At 42.9% G+C, this 22,557-nt stretch overlaps 1 protein-coding gene across 4 annotated transcripts in view; it reads left to right on the forward strand.

Moving 5' to 3' along the window:
* The window catches only part of ELMO1 (engulfment and cell motility 1), a 504,161-nt gene that overhangs the window by 244,149 nt on the left and 237,455 nt on the right, over nucleotides 1-22,557 (forward strand). For all 4 annotated transcript variants that reach the window (XM_061587900.1, XM_061587901.1, XM_061587898.1 and 1 more), the window contains one exon: nucleotides 20,565-20,669. In XM_061587900.1, the coding sequence (XP_061443884.1) occupies nucleotides 20,565-20,669 (105 nt within the window). The remainder of the gene's footprint in view (nucleotides 1-20,564; nucleotides 20,670-22,557) is intronic.

Consider the following 22,557-nt stretch of genomic DNA (forward strand, 5'->3'; position numbering starts at 1 on the left):
TTTGTCCTGCTTGCTTGTGTGTACCCAACCAAGCTAGGTGTGAAACGTAATATATTTGACTGCACTTTTCATAAAAATACAGCAAGGCAGTTTACAATGTACAAAATAACAGTAACTTTGATAAAAGCATTGGTAAAAGCATAAAAATGATAAAAACATCAATAAAAGATGGTTGGGGGAAAATTCATATTTCAGAGGCCTGTCTAAATAACACAGTTTTCAGTAGCCTGAAAGTAGCCTGCCACACTAAAGGCTTGGTCCCCTAGTAAAAACTGACCAAATCTTGGGCATGAGGAACTGCCAGAAGTGTCCCATTGGAGGATCTCGGTGATCAAGGTGGAGCATAGGGAGTCAGGCAGTCCTTTGTGTCAAAGTTGCTTAGGGATTTGTGAATTCACACAAGAACCTTCAACCTGGCCCAGTAGCTGATAGGCAACCAGTGAAGCTCTCCCAACAGATGGGATAACATGTGCTAGTAGCCTGCTCCTGAGCGCAGTCTGGGCATTGCATTCTGCACTAGCTGCAGCTCCAGATCAGATGCAAGGGCAGCCCCACATAAAGCATGTTCCAGTAATCAGGTCTTGAGGTTGCCAATGCATGGACCACTGTGGTCAGGCTATCCCATTTCAAGAATGGTTGCAGTTGGAGTACCAACCAAAGCTGGTAGAAGGCACTCCTGGCCAGAGAGGTCACTTGTCAGAGGTCAGGACAAAGATGGACAAAGGAGTACCTCCAAACTGCAGACCTGCTCCTTCAGAGGGAGTGCAATTCCATTCAGAACAGGCAATTGATCCATTGGACACGGGATTCACCCACCCACCCACAAGGCATCCATCCTTCCAGAATTCAGGCTCAGTTTATTGACCCTCATCCAGTCCACCACTGCATCCAGGCACTAGTCCAGGGTTTGCACAGTCTCTCCTGACTCGGGTGTAATTGAATTGTGTATCATGAGTGTACTGATGACACTTTGCTCCAAAACTGATGACCACTCCCAGTGGCTTCATATAGATATTGAATGGCATTGGGAACAGAATAGTGCCCTGTGGCACTCCACAGCATAATCCCCAGGAGTACTCACCCAGTGCTACTCTTTGGACATGACCCTGGAGGTAGGAACAGAGGCACCTTAGCACAGTGCTACTGATACACATCCTACCAGTCTGCCCAGAATTTCATGTCAGCAGTTCTGAAATAATGGTATTGTTGTGATTTTACATTTTAAAACGTTTTATTTCATGCATCATAACTTTGTAGCTGAAATATGAAGCACTGAAGAGGAATTAACATTGCACATCCTCTCATACTAATTACTTACACTGAATAATCTTAAGAGCTTGTATATCCCCCTTACAAATAATACTTTAGATAGTTGGACATTTCTTGTTGGAATAGGCAGATGCTAGATTTTCAACGTGTGTTCTGTATGTGTTTAGCAGTCTTCTATGTAAAATTATAGTTGGAGAATATGATTATCAGGTAATACAGAAAAGCACACACTTGTGTACTTTATAGGTTCTTACTATGTTCTCCAGTGTCATGAGTTTAAATATTCTGATACTGCTGTTTTACCTTGTTGCACCAAATTCTAGAATTTTTTTCTTTAATCTCTTGTAGTACAATGGCATAGTTCACGACATGTTTTACAAGAATCTGAGGGCCAGTTGTTTTTTCCTTTTGTGTTTGGTTCCACAAGCCCAAACATATCCAATGTTACCTAGCATACTCAGTGCACAGTAAAGCAAGATTCAGTTCTAAAAGGAGTACTATTATATGTTGATATGACCATTTTTGCCTGTAAAACATTAATTCATTGAAAATGGAGTAATTTAAAAATGGATATTAAAAGTAACATAGAAAAGCATTCCCTGAAGATCTTACCCATTTACCATTGGGGCCTGGGACAAAAGTAATATAGCTGGTTCCATAACTGTGATTAAAAGATCAGTTGAATTTGCCTCCGTTTCTTATTTCTTAGCATTAATCCTGGTGTAGCCTTACATCTGCAATATAGCTGTAACCGGAGTGCAGGCAGGTTTTGCTGTAAGTGCAGATGCAATGCTACACTTGGTGTTTGCTTGGGAGAGGGATGTATAGAAGGAAGAAGGGGAATGGGGTTTGTGACATCATTATGTCTACACTGGATCATTGAGTCAAGACAATTTGCATTGTCTTCAGGGAGCTTTTAACATGGGTAAGCAGTATTTCCTAATATTATGTCATTTTCTATATATTTTAACATTTTTGCTCCCGCTAAGAATTACCTAGTTCTTTATTTGCTCCAGCTGAAGTTCAATTTTTAGTTACATTGGATTTGTACATTTGTGTGTACAGGATTACAGCGTTCGTATCTTGCCTAAATCTCATCTTACAAAGATATAAAACTGCATGAGTTCAGTTGTAATTTTGGCTGGCCCAGCACTATTTTGACCAGATAATAGCAGAGTGACTCATATCCAAAACAAACTTCCTGACATTTTGTACTTTTTACAAGATGGAATGTTGAGCCTTTTATACTGTCCTGGCTTGTCGCTCTCTGCCAGTTCATGGTTCTGGGACCTCTTCCTCATAGGGGACTAGTGATACATTTTACTTTCTGTGTTCCCCATCCACCCCTTGGCATGAATATAGTGTGTGAGAGAGAGAGGAAGAGGGAGGGAAGGAGGGAGAGAGAATTAATGGCAATCTGTGACAATTTGGTATTATGATGGCCAAGAGTTCTGCAATCTTTCAAGAATGAGACCTGGATATGGTGTGTATCCATAACCAATGCTGAGCCCTGGAATGCTGGCATACCTGTGGCTCTGTACTGATTTGAGATTATTCTTGTATCCAAGTTGACTTTGTCCATCAGAATAATGTCATATTGGAAACCGGTGCTTGATGAAGTCTTATTTCATAGAAAAGGCATATCAACCAATACTGCATTAAAAAAAATTACACATTTACTATATTCAAAGCATTAGCAGGACTTTTGGGAGGGAGACCAAATATGAACATAGGTAGGGAAAACAATGGCAGCGGGGAACCCTTTTCAAGATATCAGTCTCACTGTGCTTTGTATACAGTTATGAGGTTTAATGCATCACAGGTAACATCCATGGTGACCTTTTCTTCTTTTTTTAAGGACTTCTGGTGGGGGGGGGGAGGATTAATTCGCTAATCTGTGGTATTCCTTGGCCCTTAAGTAATAGTTGCTTAAATACAAAAGAAAAAAGTTATGATTAAAAGGTACTTCTGTTCCAAAAGTCAGAATCAAAAAGAACAAAAAACCCAAAATGTTCCTTTTCCTGCAAAATCTTCAGTTCTCTTCAGAAACCAAATTGGTCCACTATCTAAAAGTCTTAATTTGTCGTGCTAATCAGGGATAACGAAAATAGTGGCTGCCAGAGAGGGCTGGAACGCCAACTCCCATCAGCCCCAGCCAGCATGGTCAGTGATCAGGAATGATGGGAGTTGTAGTCCAACAACATCTGGAGGGCACCACTGTCCAAAAGGCATTCAAAAATGAATTGGCTAGAAAATCAAAATCAGGCATATACATATTTCATGCAACAGTTGAATTTTATTTTTTAAATGATAATTAATATCCAGAACAAGCATATTGGAAACTAGAGGACTATCTTGGATAATACACCATTCAAGAGAGATTTTTCAATGTTGTACCATTTTTTAACTATCTGCTATTTTGGTATTTTATCTTTTTCTGGTTCCTGTTGAATGATATACAGTACCGAGCACATGGTTGGCACACAAAAATGTTTCACAGTAGTAATACACAGTTGAAAACAGGCTGAGTATTGCATTATTCTGTGTTCCCAATGAGAAACAGCAACTTCTTTGGTGCCTTTGCAAAGCAGATGGTAATGATATAAAGTAGCTTAAGAGAGGAAATGAAGGCTGCTTTCTCCAGCTGCGACTACAAGAGAATATTAGGTAGGTGGAATGTAATTTCCCAAACTGGAATCTGTCCAGGGAAGCTCCAATCTGCCAAAACATGCCATGAGCTGCTTAATGATCACAGGTGATCACAGTTTTGGATTTACATTTCATCAAAGTAATGGCATCTCAAGTAGCACAGCGTTCAGTTAAGCTAAGTTCACAGAGTGTTTTTAATCTATGTAGCTCCATTTGCTATGTGCTGTTCACATACAGAAGAGTGGTAGTTAAATGTAGTCTACTATGAAATACGTAAATAGAGCTTGGCTTCTGTAGTCTTAAAAATCAAGATATCCCGTCTTGCACCCGGGGACATGCTCACTGGACTCCCATTGATTTCAAAGGAAATTAATGAATATAATTCGGTACTGGTTTTCAACATAACCATTTATTTATTTCAGTATTTATAGGCTGCCTTTCCAGGTTTAACTTTTCCAAGATGGCTCATAATAAAAACATAGAATTCATCAAACATATTAAGACTACGATCTGTAAAACAGCTAAGATACCTAAAAATGTGATACTAACGACAGTTAAAGGCAGCAAAGAAACAATATAAGTAAAAAACCAGCAGTAAAGCACAAAAAATTAAGAGAGACGTAGTTAAATATAGAATAGCTAAAATATAAATTAGAAGTGGGGGGGAAAGGTTTTCAGGACCTATTTAAAAATCATCAGGGTAGGGGCCATATATACCTGCCAAGGAAGGAATTCCATAAGTATGGGACCACCACTGAAATGGCTGTGTCTCTAGTGCCCACTATTCTAATACTTGATGGCAGGCCCTTGGGCATAACCTCGGAGGCTGATCTTAAGGCGCAGGCAGGTTGTATGGGTGCTGGCTATCTTTCAGATATCTTTGTCCCCAATAATTTAGGGCTTTAAAAGTAACTACCAGTACTCAGAATTATACCTGGATGCAAACTGACAGCCAACAGAGCTGATACAAAATAGGTGTTATGTGTTCTGATCATCTGGTCTCCGCATACATTTGAGCACTTGCTTTCTGCACCAGCTGAAACTTCTCAACTGTCTTCAAAGCCCTACATAAAGCACATTATATTCATCTAGTCTGGATTTAACTAGAGCATGAATGATCTGTGGCAAAATTCACTTGTTCTAGATAGAGTTGCAGCTGGTGAATCAGCCAAAGACACTCATAATCACTGATGCTAGCACAGTGGGGAGGAGATCCTGGCTGGGAGTCCAGAGTCTGTGAGTTCAAATCCCTGCTCGTGTCTCCTGGGTGTAAAGGGCCAGCTAAAGATCACCCCACAGTGAGTGGCTCAGGGGTTACGTGCCCTGCCACCTGTATAGCCGTGGGCAAGCTGCATAGTCCCCAGGAGCCCAGTTTTCCCAGAGCTGGCAGTTGCAGACAAGGAACGGGCTGGCTTGTGCAGCAGGCCCTAGCCAGCTGGGGAGGACTAGCCTCAGAGGGAGGCAATAGTAAAACCCCTCTGAATACCTCTTACCATGAAAACCCTATTCATGGGGTAGCCATAAGTCAGAATTGACTTCAAGTCCATTTCCATTTTCAACTGTGCTTCCATCAACAATGCCAAGTCCAGAAGCACCTCCAAACTATTAATTTGATCTTTCAGGAAATTGCAAACTTGTACAGAACAGATTGCATGGTTCCATCCTGATCAGCAGTTTATTACCATCCATGGTCCCTCCATTTGTCAACAAATATGGAAAACTAAACAATGGCCCACAGACTGGAAGGATTCAATATACATCCCAATTCCAAAGAAAGGGGATCCCAGGGAATGCAGCAGTTATTGAACTATTGTCTTAATATACCATGCAAAAAAGTAATGCTCAAGATTCTACAACAAAGGCTCTTACCATATATGGAGCTAGAAATGCCAGATGTCCAAGCTGGATTTAGAAAGGGAAGAGGTACCAGAGATGATATCGCAAACATACCCTGGAGAATGGAAAGACCAAGGAATTTCAGATGGAAATCACCCTGTGCTTTATAGATTACAGCAAAGCCTTTGATTTTGTAAATCACGAAAAACTATGGAATGCTTTAAAAGAAATAGGGGTGCCACAGCATCTGATTATCCTGATGCCCAATCTATACTCTGCACAAGAGGCTACTGTAAGGACAGAATATGGAGAAACTGATTGGTTCCCCATCAGAAAGGGTGTGAGACGGGTGTATTTTATTACCCTATTTATTTAATTTATACGCAGAACATATCATATGGAAAGCAGGATTGGACCAAGATGAAGGAGGTGTGAAAATTGGAGGGAGAAATATCAGTAATTTAAGATATGCAGATGATACCATACTACTAGCAAAAACCAGTAATGATTTGAAACGAATGCTGATGAAAGTTAAAGAGGAAAGCACAAAAGCAAGACTACAGCTGAACGTCAAGAAGACTAAAGTAATGACAACAGAAGATTTATGTAGCTTTAAAGTTGACAACGAGGACATTGAACTTGTCAAGAATTATCAATACCTTGGCACTGTCATTAACCAAAATGGAGACAAGAGTCAAGAATTCAGAAGAAGGCTAGAAAAGGTCCTCAAATGCAAAGATGTATCACTGAACACCAAAGTCAGGATTATTCAGACCATGGTATTCCCGATCTCTATGTATGGATGTGAAAGTTGGACAGTGAAAAAAGTGGGTAAGAGAAAAATCAATTCTTTTGAAATGTGGTGTTGGAGGAGAGCTTTGCACATACCATGGACTGCAAAAAAGACAAATAATTGGTGTTAGAACAAATTAAACCAGAACTATCACTAGAAGCTAAAATAATGAAATGGTGGTTATACTTTGGACAAATAATGAGAAGACATGATTCACCAGAAAATAACATAATGCTGGGAAAAACAGAAGGGAGTAGAAAACGAGGAAGACCAAACAAGAGATGGATTGATTCCATAAAGGAAGCCACAGACCTGAATTTACAAGATCTAGGGTAGTTTATAACAGATGCTCTTGGAGGTCACTGATTCATAGGGTCGCCATAAGTCAAAATTGACTTGAAGGCACATAACAAACCCCACTGAATTTAGTAGGGCTTACTTTTGAGCAGACATGGTTAGAATTGCACTGTAAGATTACTTCTGTACTACAAGTGACCGCTCTTTGTTTCACCATGGTATTAGTTCACAGTATCTGACTTCCTCCAATTCGGTACTGAATTCAGTTATCTCTGGCCATGCATTTCTTCCATTGCTCCCTGAAACTACATTCAATGTCTAGTTTTGTGGCTGCGTATTTCTTTGACTTCCCAGTTATGCATTAGTGTTTTCCTGAAAATGAAACTTGTGCAGTTGGTTAGAGATGGTCATCAGTTTCTTTCATATCTGTATCCCATGTTCATCTGTTCTCCTGTCCCTTATTTCTGCAACCCACTTTGATATCCCACCTTGATAGCCTACTTGTTACTTTTTGGAAGATACCAGTAGCAGAGAAGCTAACCCATCAGATACTTGTGACCAAAGGGCTAGCGAAACCTGAATCCTATGTGTGGAATGGCCAACATATATATAAATGCCCAACGTTCATAATTTGTGACTTGGCTCAAAGTAATGTTTAATAACAAGTGTAGCTGCAACCAACACAAATAGTACAAGCTTTTTTGGTCTCATATGTAACTTCAGACACAAAAATCAATATGATTTGGAGTTTTCACAATCATTTGCACTATACTTTTAGACATTTCTCCTAGCACTCTATTCCAGAACCTCTCTACCTACAGTCAATATATATGTATTAGGCACTGTATGTCTTAGGCAGGAGTGCATATTTGGAATCATTTGGTACCGATTAGCTGTGTCAGCTGGGAAGTGGGGAATTGGACCTTGTCAGAGGGCTGGATCCAGAAGTGGTCAGCCCTATGCAGGCCACTTTGACACATGGGCAGGGCTGCCTACCTCTCAATCACATGACATATATGATGTCAGATAACTGAAAGTTCAAGGTGGATCTGCAACGGAAGGCTGTTTGCATCACTGGCCAAAATTCAGGGCATTTTGAAGTTAGTGCCCTGTCTGTTGCCATGAAGGGCAAAAGAAAAAAGCTCCAAGTTCAAAAAACTCTGTATTTTGCCTGCAAAGGAAGAATCAGGAGTGCACTTAGTGCTCCTGATTCTGATTTTGTTTCCTTTATAGTCACAGCTTGAAGGTTCCCATGTGTGATGTCACATGACACTAGGCCCAGCAAGTGAGTGTGGTTTGCGCAAAATATCTGGCAGGCTTTATCTCTGAGGTCTTCTGGGCCTAAATAGGCCTACGAACTGGAGGTTCCCCACTAGTGGTTAAGAGATGATAAGCAACCCTTTGCTTTGTAAATTTAGAACATATAGTGGATCATGAAGATTCTAGATCACTGTTCTTCAATCTTGGGTCTCCAAATGTTGATGGACTACAATTCCCATCATCCCTGACCATTGGCCATGCTGTCTGGGGGTGATGAGTGCTTTGGGGTGCTTTCACACTGCACTTTATTCCATTATTCTGACGATTTCTTACCTGGTAATTTGCGCATTATATTTGAGCTTTCACACAACATACCGGGTAGCTCCGGAATTCTGGTGGAATGTAGTGCAAGTATAGTGCTAATTTCCGCAATAAATGATACCAGAAATAATCCGTTAGCAAGGCTGGGAACCCGCAAGATTTCAGGAGTTTTTTGCTAGCTGCTGCTACTCAAGTGACAGGCATCCCAGCATGCAGTGCGTTCCCGTCATTTAGTCACGCAGTTTTTTGTTTTTTGTTTGCCTGACGAACGTTGTACCGGTATTCCGGCATTGGCGCAGATAGCAGCAGCATTTCCCACACCACCACCCGTCTTGATACAACTAAAACAATTTAAAAAGTCAGATCCTCAAGGGAGAGGGCTTGCATGGTGACGGGACAAGTTCTTAGACCTCCTACACAGTGGGGAAAAGTGTGCATGTGTGAAAGACAGTTGCGCGAACTGCTGCTATATCGGCTGAAAAAGTACTGTTCCTTATCGCAAGAGGTACTGCAGTGTGAAAGGCATTTTAGAAATCGGGACAGAAGTGCTACCTTGTTAATCCATTAAACTAGCACTATTAGTCTCGTGTGAAAGCAGCCATAGTTCAACAACATCTACAAACCCAAGGTTGAAGAACAGTGTTCTAGATCATGCAAATCTTCATTCAATCCACCCTTGTTCTTACCTGCTGAAGTTGTCTGTACTTCTTAGACAACTGTAGGTATACGTTGCTTGGATTTTCTGTGGAAACAGTAGTCTGTTTTGACTTTTTTAAAAACTGAAACTTCAGCATTATGTAAGCTAGGTATTTGGGGTTAGTGGCCAACCCTCAAGGCTCAAGAGTTAGATATGGAGCATTGGCTGCTACCGATAGAATATCAGCCCCTGTTTTTTTGCATGCTCTTTCAAAATTTCACCTGGGAAAACCTCCATGTATGTTGGAAGACTTTATATTGCAGTTTGCCCATTAAAATTAGCTAGGGGAATGTCAGCATCTTGGAACACATTCTGTTAATCGATAGATATAAAATTAGGGCTTCTTCCTCTGTTACAGGGAGCACTCTTCAGAATGTACATATGAGGGCTATCTCTACATTCTATTGTGGGTGTTAAGATACCACCATGAAATATTGCCAGAAAGCATATCGCTGTAAAGATAAGGACATTCCAGTTTTAAGTGAGAAATGATAAATAAAGCAGCTGTTCAGATGAAGCAGAGTTGCATAAGTGTCAGAATCCAGCTTGACCACAACTTCAGGGGAATTTAATCCAAAGAAAAGGAGCTAGATCCCACAAAGACTTACAGCACGCCACTGAAGAACCTGCTGTCTCACAGTAGAACAGCCAGAGTTACCCACCCCCAAGGACACCTCACCTGCTTCATGTGGCAACCCCACACACCTTGACCCTAGCTTTCCCCCTATACTCCCAGCCCTTCAGGAGCTGAGGTGGTGTTGGACCCAGCAAGAACTGGCAATAATAATAAATAATAAATTTAATTTTTGTGTCGCCTATCTGGCTGAAGCCACTCTAGGCAACGTACAAACTAAAATTCAGTAAATTACAATACAATACAGATAAAATACAATAAAATCAGAACGATCATTAATCACAGCAGCATGAAATCAATTAGGGCGATCAATAGATAATAAAATATCCCAAAAAAGTTAGCCCTCTCCGGAATTCCTGAAGGCCTGTCCAAAAAGCCAAGTTTTTAATGCCCGGCGAAATATATCCAGGGAAGGGGCATGGTGAAGATCGAATGGGAGGGAGTTCCAGAGAGTGGGGGCCGCCACTGAAAATGCCCTCTCTCTAGTCCCTACCAACCTAGCTGTTTTCGTTGGTGGGACTGAGAGAAGGCCCTGTGTGGCTGATCTGGTTGGGCGGCTTAATTTGTGGTACTGGAGGTGCTCCTTCAGATAAACTGGGCCGAGACCGTATAGGGATTTAAAGGTTAATACCAACACCTTGAATTGGGCCCGGAAAACAACTGGCAGCCAATGTAGGTGAAATAATACTGGCGTGATGTGATCATGGCGGCGGCTGTTTGTAAGCAACCGAGCCGCCGCATTCTGCACCAGTTGTAGTTTCCGGACCGTTTTCAAGGGTAACCCCACGTAGAGCGCATTGCAGTAGTCTAATCGAGAGGTGACCAGGGCGTGTACCACCAGTGGGAGCTGATGAATAGGGAGGTAGGGTTGCAGCCTCCGTATGAGATGTAATTGGTACCAAGCTGCCCGGCTCACTGCCGAAATCTGAGCCTCCATGGACAGCTTGGAATCAAGAACCACCCCGAGGCTGCGGACCTGATATTTCAGGGGTAAACTCACCCCATTAAACTGTAGGTCAACAGCACCCAACCTCCCCCTGTCACCCACAAGTAGCACCTCGGTCTTATCAGGATTGAGCTTCAGTCTGTTCCTTCCCATCCATCCACTCACGGATTCCAGGCACTTGGACAAGGTCTCCACAGCCATCTCTGGTGAAGATTTAAAGGAGAGATAGAGCTGCGTGTCATCTGCATATTGATATCGCAGCCCAAAACTCCTGATGATAGCTCCCAGCGGCTTTACATAGATGTTAAATAGCATGGGAGAGAGGATAGAACCCTGTGGCACTCCGCATGTGAGGGGCCAAGGGTCTGAAACCTCATCTCCCAATGCTACCTGTTGATGCCTGTCGGAGTGAAAGGAACGGAACCACTGCAAAACAGTGCCTCCTATTCCCAATCCTTCCAGGCGATCCAACAAGATACCGTGGTCGACAGTATCAAAAGCCGCCGAGAGATCCAGGAGAACAAGAAAGGTGAATTCTCCCCCGTCTAATGCCCTCCTCATATCATCCACCAGAGCGACCAAGGCTGTTTCAGTACTATGTCCAGTCCTGAAACCCGATTGGTATGGATCCAAATAATCCGTTTCATCCAAGTGTGCTGCCAACTGGCCAGCCACCACTCGCTCAATGATCTTGCCCAAAAATGGCAGATTTGAAACGGGGCGAAAGTTGTTCAAGACTTTGGGATCCAAGGAGACCTTTTTCAAAATAGGTTTTATAATTGCCTCCTTGAGGGCTGGTGGCAAAACACCCTCCTTCAAGGATGCATTTACCACCGCCCTGATCCCTTCGCCCAATTTCTCCCTACATTTCATAAGAAACCATGATGGGCAAGGATCAATCAGACAGGTGGTAGGCTTTACTGTTGAAAGCACCTTGTCCACATCCTCAGAAGGGAGAGGCTGGAATCGATCCCACAGAACCGGACTGCAATTGGTCAACTCTGGATCCCCCACTGCATACACAGCGTACGGAATCGAGTTCTTCAGGTGCTCGACTTTATCAGCAAAGTGTTTTGCCAATTTGTCACAGGAAGCCTTAGAATGTTCCAAGGGTTCCTGAGCAACTGGACCGACCAGGCTTCGGACCACTTGGAACAGCTTCCTAGGACAGCACTCTGCGGATGCAATAGAGGCAGCAAAGAAATCCTTCTTTGTTGCCCTCACTGCCACCTGGTAGGCAGCTATTGCTGCTCTAACCTGTGTCCGAGCATCTTCAGAACGGGATTTTCGCCACCGGTGCTCTAGTCGTCTCACCTCCTGCCTCAGACTACGCAACTGGGGTGTATACCACGGAGCCGTCTGAGTCCTATTCAGGGGGAGAGGACGTTTCAGAGCCACCCGGTCTAATGCCCTGGTGATTCCCTCATTCCACTCCATCACCAGGGTTTCGACCGGGCGACCTTCAGCAGGTTCCAATTCCCCCAGCGCAGTCAGGAATCCCTCTGGATCCATCAGGCGCCTGGGGTGGACCATTCTAATAGGTCCTTTACCCCTGCAGAGGGAGTGTGGCATCGAGATGTCAAAATTCACCAGATAGTGATCTGACCATGACACGGGGGTAAAAGAAATAGCCTCCAACTTCAGAACACTTCCTACTGCTCCCAGGACAAATACAAGGTTGAGAGCATGACCGGCTACATGGGTGGGCTCAGTATTATTAAGGTGCAGTTCCCAGGAAGCCATGGTTTCCAGGAAATCCCGAGGGGGTCCACTGAGGGTGGTCTCAGCATGCACGTTGAAATCCCCCAGTACTAAAAGCTCTGGGGTCAACGCTCGTACATCCGAGACCACCTCAAGCACCTCGGACAGGGAATCTGCCGTGCAGCGGGGCGGGCGGTACACGAGCAAGATCCCCAAACTGCCCTTCGGGCCCAACCTCCAGTACATGCAATCAACAACCTTGGTCCTTGGGAGCGGAGGCCTGGTGAAAATCAAAGACTCCCGGTAGATGACTGCCACTCCCCCTCCCCGCTTACCTACCCTCGGTTGCTGTGCGTAATAGAAACCCGGCGGACACATGGCCTTAAGGATGGGAGCTGAGGCCTCGTCCAGCCAGGTCTCCGTGATACACACCAGGTCTGCGCACTCATCCAGTATCATATCATGGATGACAGATGTTTTTTGTGTCACAGACCTGGCATTACACATCAGCAATCGAAGGCCGGTAGGAATCCTGCTTCCCCCAGTTAACTTCTGGTTTTGGGCAGACCTGGAACACGGGATAGGTATTATGCATCTATCCCGTGTTCCTCTAAATTGACATGGTCTGCCCCTAGCATCAATCTGGCACCTGCCGCCCAAACTTGGTATAGCTGGTAGAGGAGTGCCGGTCTTATCAACCAGAAGACTTAACTATCAAAGGTCTACTCAGGAGGAAAGCGAAACCAGGGAAGGACCAGTTGTGCATTGGGACCCAGCAGATGACCAGGAAGGAGTAAGGGTCTATTGAGAGGATATAAACTTCCTAGTCTCTCCTGGGCCTTTTCTGTGGTAACAGCTCTGTATTGGGCTCCCCTAGGGACACTCCAACTCCAGCTTATTCTAGCTGTGCTCCAAGTTACACCCAGCTCCAAGGTACAGGTACAAACGGCATATAAAGAGTGTTGCACCTACTGTAACCCTGTAAATGTAGCCCCCTGGTGGTTAGGTCCATAAATAGGAAATCTCTCTTTTCCCTAGTGGGAGAATCTATAGGAAACTAAGCAGACATCTGATTGTCCTCAGTTTTCAGACTTTCAGAGAGAGAATGTTGGACTTAAAAAAAGCAAAAAAAGAGTCAGCCAGAGAGGAGCTGTGAAATGGATGCAGCAGTGACCTTCTAACTTACTGCCATCCAGTAATAGGATGCAGCAGCTCCATAGTTAGCCAACAGGCACCTGACAGATTGGAGGCTGCCTATTTCAAACTCTGTGGAATTACATCTTACATTAAGACGGCCCGGCCCTCTGGCTTGGTAAAGGCAGCTGTTTACATCCCTCTGAGAGATCCTGGGGCACCCCTGCCTGCCTTGGTGCGGCAGAGCCATTTCGGGCTTCCCTCCCAGGGTTACGAGGATCCTCAGCCTGAAGAGGACCTCTGGGAAGGCCAGCTTGGACTGCGTACTGCCACCCGAGGGGGGCCGGCTCCATCCCAGGCCTTGCAGGCTTCCAGAGGCTGCATTTCAACAGGAGAGGTCCTTCTCTCACTCCCACAGTCAAAGTTTGGCCATATGGAGTATCTGGGCTTTGGCCCAGGCCTTCGGCTGGCCTCCTGGGAATCTCTGAGAGCCTTATCCAGGAAAATGGACTCTATATGCGAGAAATCTCTCACATGTAGCAGCTGGAGGAGGAAGCAGAAGCGAAGAGCCATAGTGGCAGCCAAGTGGCAAGCAGTGGAAAGTTATAGAGTTATGTGGACCGAGGTAGACCAAGTTATGTGGACTTCCAAGCCACGACTTGTTCCAACATGGAGCAGCTCCTCCAGTCGGCCAGTATGGAGCTCAAGTTCCTCATCATCCAGAATGCAGGTGCCTTCCAAGGCATTCCCTCTGCCAGCAACAAGCCTCAGTATGCTCACTTGCTAGGAAAACTGCAGCGTCTCCGGCCTGGGCAATGTCTCCGGCAACGGGAGCTGGGAGTTCACCTTGGCCCTTCGCCGCTGGTGTCCTCGTCACCACGGCTTGTGTTGCCCTTCCTAGCTGCTCGACACCACCCGCTTCAGCACCGGCATGGCCATCTTCAGCCTCCTCCTCAAGCCTTTGTCCTGCTTCTTCGCCTATCAGATGTGCTGGGAGTGCAGAGGAGAGTGTGTCTTGAGCCTAGACTAGGAAAGTTCGCCAGAGAGACACGTTTCCCAGGACGGTGTTGACTCCACTGCTGTTTCCCTCGTCCGCCATTGCTTGGCCAGCTTCGTTCCTTCTAGAGGGGCTTTTCTTGCTCTGTGTGTGTCTCTGCCAGTTTGGAGATGGGCATTTGCTTTTCTCCTGGGCCCTTTTTAGAAGGTCAAGAAGAGAGAGGAGTGAATTTTTGCTTTGTGATTTGTTAATGTATTTTATTGGATGTTGTAACTGCTGCTTTTTGTAAATTGTATTGTTTTTATTGATGTATTTTTATATTTGTGTTTATTTTTTGTAAGCCGCCTTGAGGACCTTTTGGCCAAAAGGTGGGGTAGAAATAAACAACAACAACAGCAGCAACACATGTGGCCATCTAACAAAGTAGCAGCCACATGTTTAATTTGCCCTCCCCCTCCACCACATCTAGGGCAACACACTGATGTCCTGACACCTTGCTATTTCCCTGCTCTCACACACATCCTAAGGAAACTGAAAATTGCGTTATGTCGTGATGTTGGGACATAGGTTAAATGTTCAAGATGTGAGAGAAGGGGACGGAGAATTGCACACAGGTGCTGCTTTCGGTAGTGCCTGTGCATTCAATTTAAGATGCAATTCTAGAGGGCCAAATTACCAGCCTACTGTCAGCTTGAATCCAAATATTATAGTTCAGTAAATGTTCTAATGGACTCCGTAACCTCTGGTTACTAATCTTAACTCTATATTTTTATGTAAACTTCCTGCAAGTTTTTAGGATTCAGTGGTACACAAATTCCATTAAATAAAATAAATACGTTGCATTTGTTTCTTTCTTCCTTCTCCCCCCCCCCCGGCTGCTTTCCCGTTTTGTTGAATAAGCCTTTTAACTCTCTCCCAGTTATCTGAATAGTTTTGGCCTATGAAGGAGAGCTGTTAGTTACCTGCTCAAATGTTATCTGCCTACTATCCATTTCATCCCAAAGGTTAGGAGGCATAGGAACTAGTAGGCTGGAGGTGTTATACATTGATATGAGGCTTCTGGAATTCTTTTCTCCCATCCTGCCTCATCTGGAGGAGGTCTCCAAGTTCCCTCCCCCTTCTTCTCATCCCACTCCCTCTCAAAACAGGAGTTGGTAGGGAAAGTAAGATTATGATACTTTGAAGTGAGCATGGAAAGATTCATAGGTGTTAAAAACCATAAAATGTCTTGTAGGTCAACTATCTGGCTAAGGACAGGAGACCAACTGATGCTTGCTCCATCTCTAATGCACTTGGTAATTTGTATTTTAGTATAGTAACTTGACAAGATTTATACTGTAATCGAAATGCACATTGTTGACAGATTTAAATAAATCTGGTTTATTTACTGATAAGAGATTTCTTAGCATTGAATTAATTAGTATCTTACTGTTTTATCAGCCTTGGAATTTGGATAGGTACTCTTTAAAATGTCCTCATTAAAACATTTTTTTCCTTGTAGGAATATAGCGGATCAGACTTACAGGGAATTAATAGGTAGCAAAAGAAATCTCTGCCATTATTACAGAGTCACTTTCCTCTTCAACACAGGTTCTTTTTCAGAACTCTCTGCCATCTGGGGCTTATGCAATAGAACTGAAAAGCTAAGGAATCCTCCGCACATTAGAATGCAGAGAGGGAACAAAGAAGTTGAAAAACAGCCCTTGACAGGTGCATGCGTCAGGAAAGATTAAGAGTTTCAGATGGATTGGTACCCTTGGGTCTCATCCTTTGGGAGCGGGAGCTGAATGTGCTATTTTTAACAGCCATTAAAAGCTGCTGCTTGGAATGATGCAAAATGTTAGAAACTAGGAAACCATATGAAACCTGATTATAAGTGTACCTTTTTGGGTTTTGCCAAGATTCACTTGGGTTAATACTTCAAATTTAACCCCGTTTCACAAAAATCATCAAGTTTCTGCTCTCATTTGTGAATAGGGCCTAGCAAGCACGAGATCTGTTTTGCTATTATACAGATCCATATAACTAGTGGGCCTATGAGTACTATTTTGGGGGGTGGTTTGGCAGGGCAAGATCACAGCAATGTTCAAAGGCCCATTCTTGGATATATAAGAAGTTGCAAAATCAGCCATGTGTCTTAAGTATTTGTTGTAGTTGCATGTTTTACGTCTTACAAAATAATAAATCCAGTAAGAGCATCCACACAGGATAATCACCCAGTCTTTTTAAAAGTAGAGTTTGTGCCTTCAGTATGCATACATAATGCCTGGGGCCATGCCACTATTTATAATAAAAGTCACTCAGCATGTACAGGCCACAAATAAAGAATCGCACAGTATCTGAAATGTAGGGTGAAAGTCTGCTTCTTGCCATCCCAAAATGGCTGCTGGCAGACGTTATTCATGCCACCTGAGAAAAGCAACTTCCAGAATTTGTAAGCTGTATTTGGAAGGAAAGGAAGATGCACCAGCCAACACATACTTCCAAGCATTTGTGCAGTCCTGAAGTCCACCTTTGGATTATAGCTGTAAACAGACTGGGCACAATTTGGCCAAGGTTAAGTCCCACTGATTTCTTTGGGAGAGTGTTCTGCATCTCTCTCTCTCTCATATCACAAGACAAGTAGTATACAATTTAAAACAAGTTAAACAGTTCATATAATTATTTTTAAAAGTTTTAAAAATTCCAAACAAAAACGTCACAGTAGAGTCCAATCAAAATTGAAGAGGTGAGTCGCACAAAATATCTTTAACTATCAAAGGCCAGGATATCGAGGTGTGTCTTCAATTTACAGTGGAAGCTGAATAATGATGGTGGTAACTGCATCTTACTGGGGAGAGAATTCCACAATTTATGGATCGCCACAGAGAAAGCTGTCTCCTGGGCTGCCATTCCCTGCACTTCTGAGGTGGCGGAACTACCAAGAGAGCCTTCACTGCTGATCTTGACACCCAAGAGAGTCTAGAGATAGAGGCCGTCTTCCAGATATTTGGGGCCTAAGCTGTTTCAGGCTGTAAACATCAAATTCAGTGTGGGTATTACACCCAGAAACATGGCAACAAGGGGAGCTGTTTACGTATATGAACTCTAAATGGAACCCTAGCCAGTAGCCTGGCTGCTACATTTTGGACCAGGTGAAGCTTCTGAATTATCTTTCAAGGGCAGCCTTATATAGCACACATTTCAGTAAGCCAATCTAGAGATTGCCAGAACATGGTGTTACAGTGGCCATATCATCTCTGCCTAAGAGGGTCGTAGCTGGCAAACTAGGCATAGCTGGAAATAGGCACTCATAGCTACCAAGGCTACCCAAGCCTCCACTCATATTGTTGAATCCAGAAACATGGACCTGTTCCTTCCAGGGGAGTGCGACCATCCACAACAGGTGGTCTCCTCATCTCCCAAACTTGAGATCTCAGAACACATAACATGTCTTTTCAGGATTCACCTTCAATATATTGGCCCACATCCGGCCCATTACCACCTTCAAACATCAGTTTAGAACCTGAACTACCTCTCCTAATTTAGCTGGACAAGGAGAGAGATAGAGCTGGGTGTCATCTGCATATTGATGATACCTCACTGCAAATCTCCTGATGATAGCTTTCAATGGTTTCAGATAGATGTTAAATAGTATGGCAAAAACTATAGAACCTTGCAGTATGCCACAAAACAAATCCTGTCATTATGTTCCCATTGAAATAAATTGGATAAGCCCTTACCTGATGGGGTGGATCATGCCCACTGTGTCTTGTACTAGCATAATTTCAGGTTTCGTGAAAAGTTGCTAGCATTGAGACTTACTTTGTTTTAGAACAGAGAGTTGAACACATACAATTGGTAAATGAAGAAAATGTATATAGGAAACCTTGGAGATAAGGTATTTGGTTTTCTTAATACATTTTACACCTGTATTCAGACAATGATTCGGCTAACACTGTCTCCCATTCATAATGAAATGGTGTACCAGACAAGCCATTTTCCTTTTTGCATTAGAGTAGGGGAGGTATTGGGGCAATCTAGGCCTAGGACCTTCTAGGACCTTCTCGGACCTTCTCTCGGTCCCACCGGTGAGAACAGCTAGGCTGGTACGGACCAGAGAGAGGGCATTCTCTGTTGTGGCCCCCACCCTCTGGAACTCTCTCCTTTCGATCTCAGACATGCTCCCTCCCTGTCCAGCTATCGCCGAGCCTTGAAGACCTGGCTGTTCAGGCAGGCCTACAAGATTGGGATAGATTAACTTATGTTACAATTGAATTAACAAATGGTTTTTTAGCTTAAAATTTGATTATGTTTATCTATATATATTGTTTTTATTCTTGTTGTTTGTCGCCTAGAGTGTCCCTAACCCGGACAGATAGGCGGCTGAAAAATAAAATTTATTATTATTATTATTAATTATGACTGGTAAAGAAGGAAGCCTAAAAATCTTCATCTTCCGGAGAGATGGCTTCTTTCCCTCTTTGTAAGAGGCATTTATTCCCATTCCACCCACTCCAAGCTTTTCCATGCTGCTTTCAATATGCTCCCAGGTTTTGACATGCATGCGGTTACTATCGCTCCTTCAAGTAACCTGTCAGCTATGAAAGATGAAACAAACTTATATGGATCCAAGCCATTATTACAATGTGACCATTCATGAGAACTTCTGAGTTGGACTCTGGTAAAACATCCACATCTAGGTCAGATAAGAGATGGGAAGTGCCCACATGTCACAGTGGCTTACTAAGGGGCTTCCTTTTTTGTATGGCCTTTATTAGGAGACGGCCACTGATACTATCATTGCCATCTGCTAATGTCTGTAAATCAACTACGCTAGAAGTTGGAATCCCAGTTTTATCTGACTGGAATTTCTATTAGAGGTTTTCAGTGGAAGAAATTTTAGTTTTAACAAGTGTCTGTCTGCCCTTTCCACCTCACTTCTAGTTGTAACTCTGCTGTTCTTACATTTCTTACACTGATATAGAAACCCATGTAATGAAATAATACTAAAAAAATAATTTGAGTCTGGGTTATAATCACACACCCTCATAACCTTTCCCTCAATAGGTGACCTGAACAAATGAAATCATTTTTACCTGGTGCCAGAAAGTCAGAAGAGTAGGTGACAGGCATTAGGGATGGGTGAGCATTATTGTGCTCACCCCCGTAATACCTTTCTCCCTTTAAGCATTGAAGCTGAATGCTTGAAAAACTTTGAGTGAGTCCTTTGTATGTTCAACTTAATGCCTGAAGGGAACAATGCCAGCTCTCCCCATCCTGCTACCCCACCCCCCCGTCCCCCAAGGACAAAAAGTACTCCACTTGGGGAAGAAGATGTGCATTTCTCCAGCAATGATTGGAGAGGCCTGTCTGGCATCTCTTTTGGTGAAAAATGATATACTGTGTGGGTCTTTTCCCAGAGGGAGTGTAGTCCTTTATTATAAGTGTTGTTACTTCAGAGTATCTTTCTCACGGACAGGAGACCAGATGGGCCTCCTCTGTCATTGTTTGATCCCTCCTTTCTCTGCTTTCCACTCTCCTTTCCCCAAGCTCAGTCTTTTTCATCTTTGAGGGACAGAGGAAGGGAGAGAGGGGAGGTAACAGGCAGAGGAGTGCTAGGAGGGTGGGCGCAATTGGGGCAGGTGGCCTGCTCAAGATGAGCTGTGCATGCCTCAGTTTTGCTCACAGCAATTCAAGCAGGAGTACTCAAATACCTGAATGCCACTGCATCAGATACTTCCCAAATCTGTGCCAGGTATATGGACGTAGGGAGGGCATTCTGCAGATAGTGTACCACCACAGAAAATATGTGGTTCCATGTTCCCACCTTTGTGGGAGAACCTAGAGAAGGGCCTTACCAGATGATCAGAATGCATGGGCAGGTACATACAGGATCAGGGAGTCTTTCAACCAAGAGAATGTTGGAAGCTAACTTCACACAAATTTTGAAGAACCTTTAACTGTTTGTGTTTTGTTTGACATGGCAGGCAGTTAGTCCAATTAGCGATGTGTACATATCTAATGCTATTACTTATTGTCTTTTCACAGAATCATGTGAACCCAGCAATGGATTTTACACAGACTCCTCCAGGAATGCTAGCCCTTGACAACATGCTGTACTTTGCCAAACATCAACAAGATGCTTATATCCGGGTAAGAACTCTTTTTGTTGCAAGCAGAGCATTAGTGACATTTTTATCTTCTTTTCTTGGTTTGTCATTCTAGGAAAGCAGATGGGCTCATGACACTGAAATAGCAATTAATTGCTAGAAGGCAATGCCACAGAGCAAAGCTAACTATGATTTTTCTATGTAAGCGCTGACGAATGCTGAGCAGTGACCCCCAGATTTATTTTCAAACGAATATAAATACCATTCTGATAGATAACTTGGAGGTCTGAAAACCTCTTCTACATGTTTTGACTCCAGAGAGGAAGGAAGCTGTTATCATTGATTTCAGTTAGACATGTGGGATAAAGGAAGGCTGATTCATTCTCCTACTTTCCTTCTCTCATTTCCTACCCACCTTTTGCCTATGTGGCTTATTTGAAAGGTGGCAGTGTACTACTGTATATTTTGTTTCTTTTGCATATTCTTTCTGACATTTTAGAAGTGCATGCCTGAGTAAGTTTCATAAACTTTCCTAACCTACAAAGAAGCAGGGGAGTAGAGATAGTCATCCAATATTCCTAAATCTGGATGGCTTAAGTCCATGGAAATAAAGAAATAGTCTTTAGCGTTAGAAAAATGAAAACAGTTTAGATATGTATGCGAGGAGTTACATATATAAGATTCTCTGGTTAGAAAATGAACTTTAAGCTGCATCAGTTAATCTACAACCTTTATTCAAACAGGCATAAAACCAAAGCCTGTGAGAGTTTTGTAAAGGGCACCTTGACATCTAAGACAGAGAGAGACAGGCTCCTAAACAGAATGTCATAAGGTTAAAAGACAATAAGGGACAATGACTTTTAGATTTGCCCTTTCAAAAATCTCTTATCCCAAATTTAAAGCAGGTAGTGATTGAATGGATCATAGTGAATGTTAAATGCCTAATAAAATAAGGTATGAAAAGTGTAATCCTATGCATGTCTACTCAGAAGTAATTTCCATTATCTTCAATGAGACTTACTCCCTTAGATGTGTAAAAAGGATTGTACACACTAAAAGTCATTTTTTTAAAAAGCTACAACAGTGAATAATGTTAGCATATTCTTTTTCTTACAAGAATCGGGTTTTTCTCTGAGGTTCTGTAAAAGGAATGCACTCAAGAAAAGTTAATTATATCTTGAACAACTCATAAAGTCTATTGCAATCTTTCAGCCCTTTGCTAGGCTAATGGATTTTTCTTTATATTATAGTTTTCTTGAAAATAGCATTTTCTAGTATGTGAAAAGAGCATAATTACTAGTCTCCTTTTGTAGACACTGCTTTCATTAGCTCACCTAGAACTGCTATTTTTAATTTCAATTCTTAGTCCAGGTTGTAGTCACTATTACATAGGGATTTTTATCTTCCATTAACTTTGCCTTTTCGTAGGTTCTTGTTCGTAAAATTATTCTAGGTATTTACAGTGGAAGATATAGGGAGTAATTGACATTAAATGTTCTTGTCTATGGAAACTGAAGGTTTATAGGGAAATGATAATCCCTATACAATGTTTTAAAGGGGATAAAGAGGGATTTTAAAAAATAGTTCTTACATCATTTATCATTTAACATGTATTGCTTTGCTTTGAGTCTGAAGTCAAATGGATGGGCTATTTTGGGGCTGAGGCCTACATTAATCCAATGGAAAGCTTGTGGTGGTTGGTTGGCAATCACTCATGGTCGAGTAAGATTGTCTTCCAAGATAATTTGGATGGAAGAGACCTGTGCCTGAATTTGTTTTATGTGGGGAGATCGGTGCACAACGATCAACACACAATCTTGACAGAAAAAGACTTTGATCCAATGGCATGGGTACCACGACGATTGGAAGTCTTTATCTGCTGTAGCCTTCATCCGCCTTCACAGCCATTGTAACATACACATTGTTATCCT

Source organism: Rhineura floridana, chromosome 10 (genome assembly GCF_030035675.1).
Source record: "Rhineura floridana isolate rRhiFlo1 chromosome 10, rRhiFlo1.hap2, whole genome shotgun sequence".
Classification (NCBI taxonomy): Eukaryota; Metazoa; Chordata; class Lepidosauria; order Squamata; family Rhineuridae; genus Rhineura; species Rhineura floridana.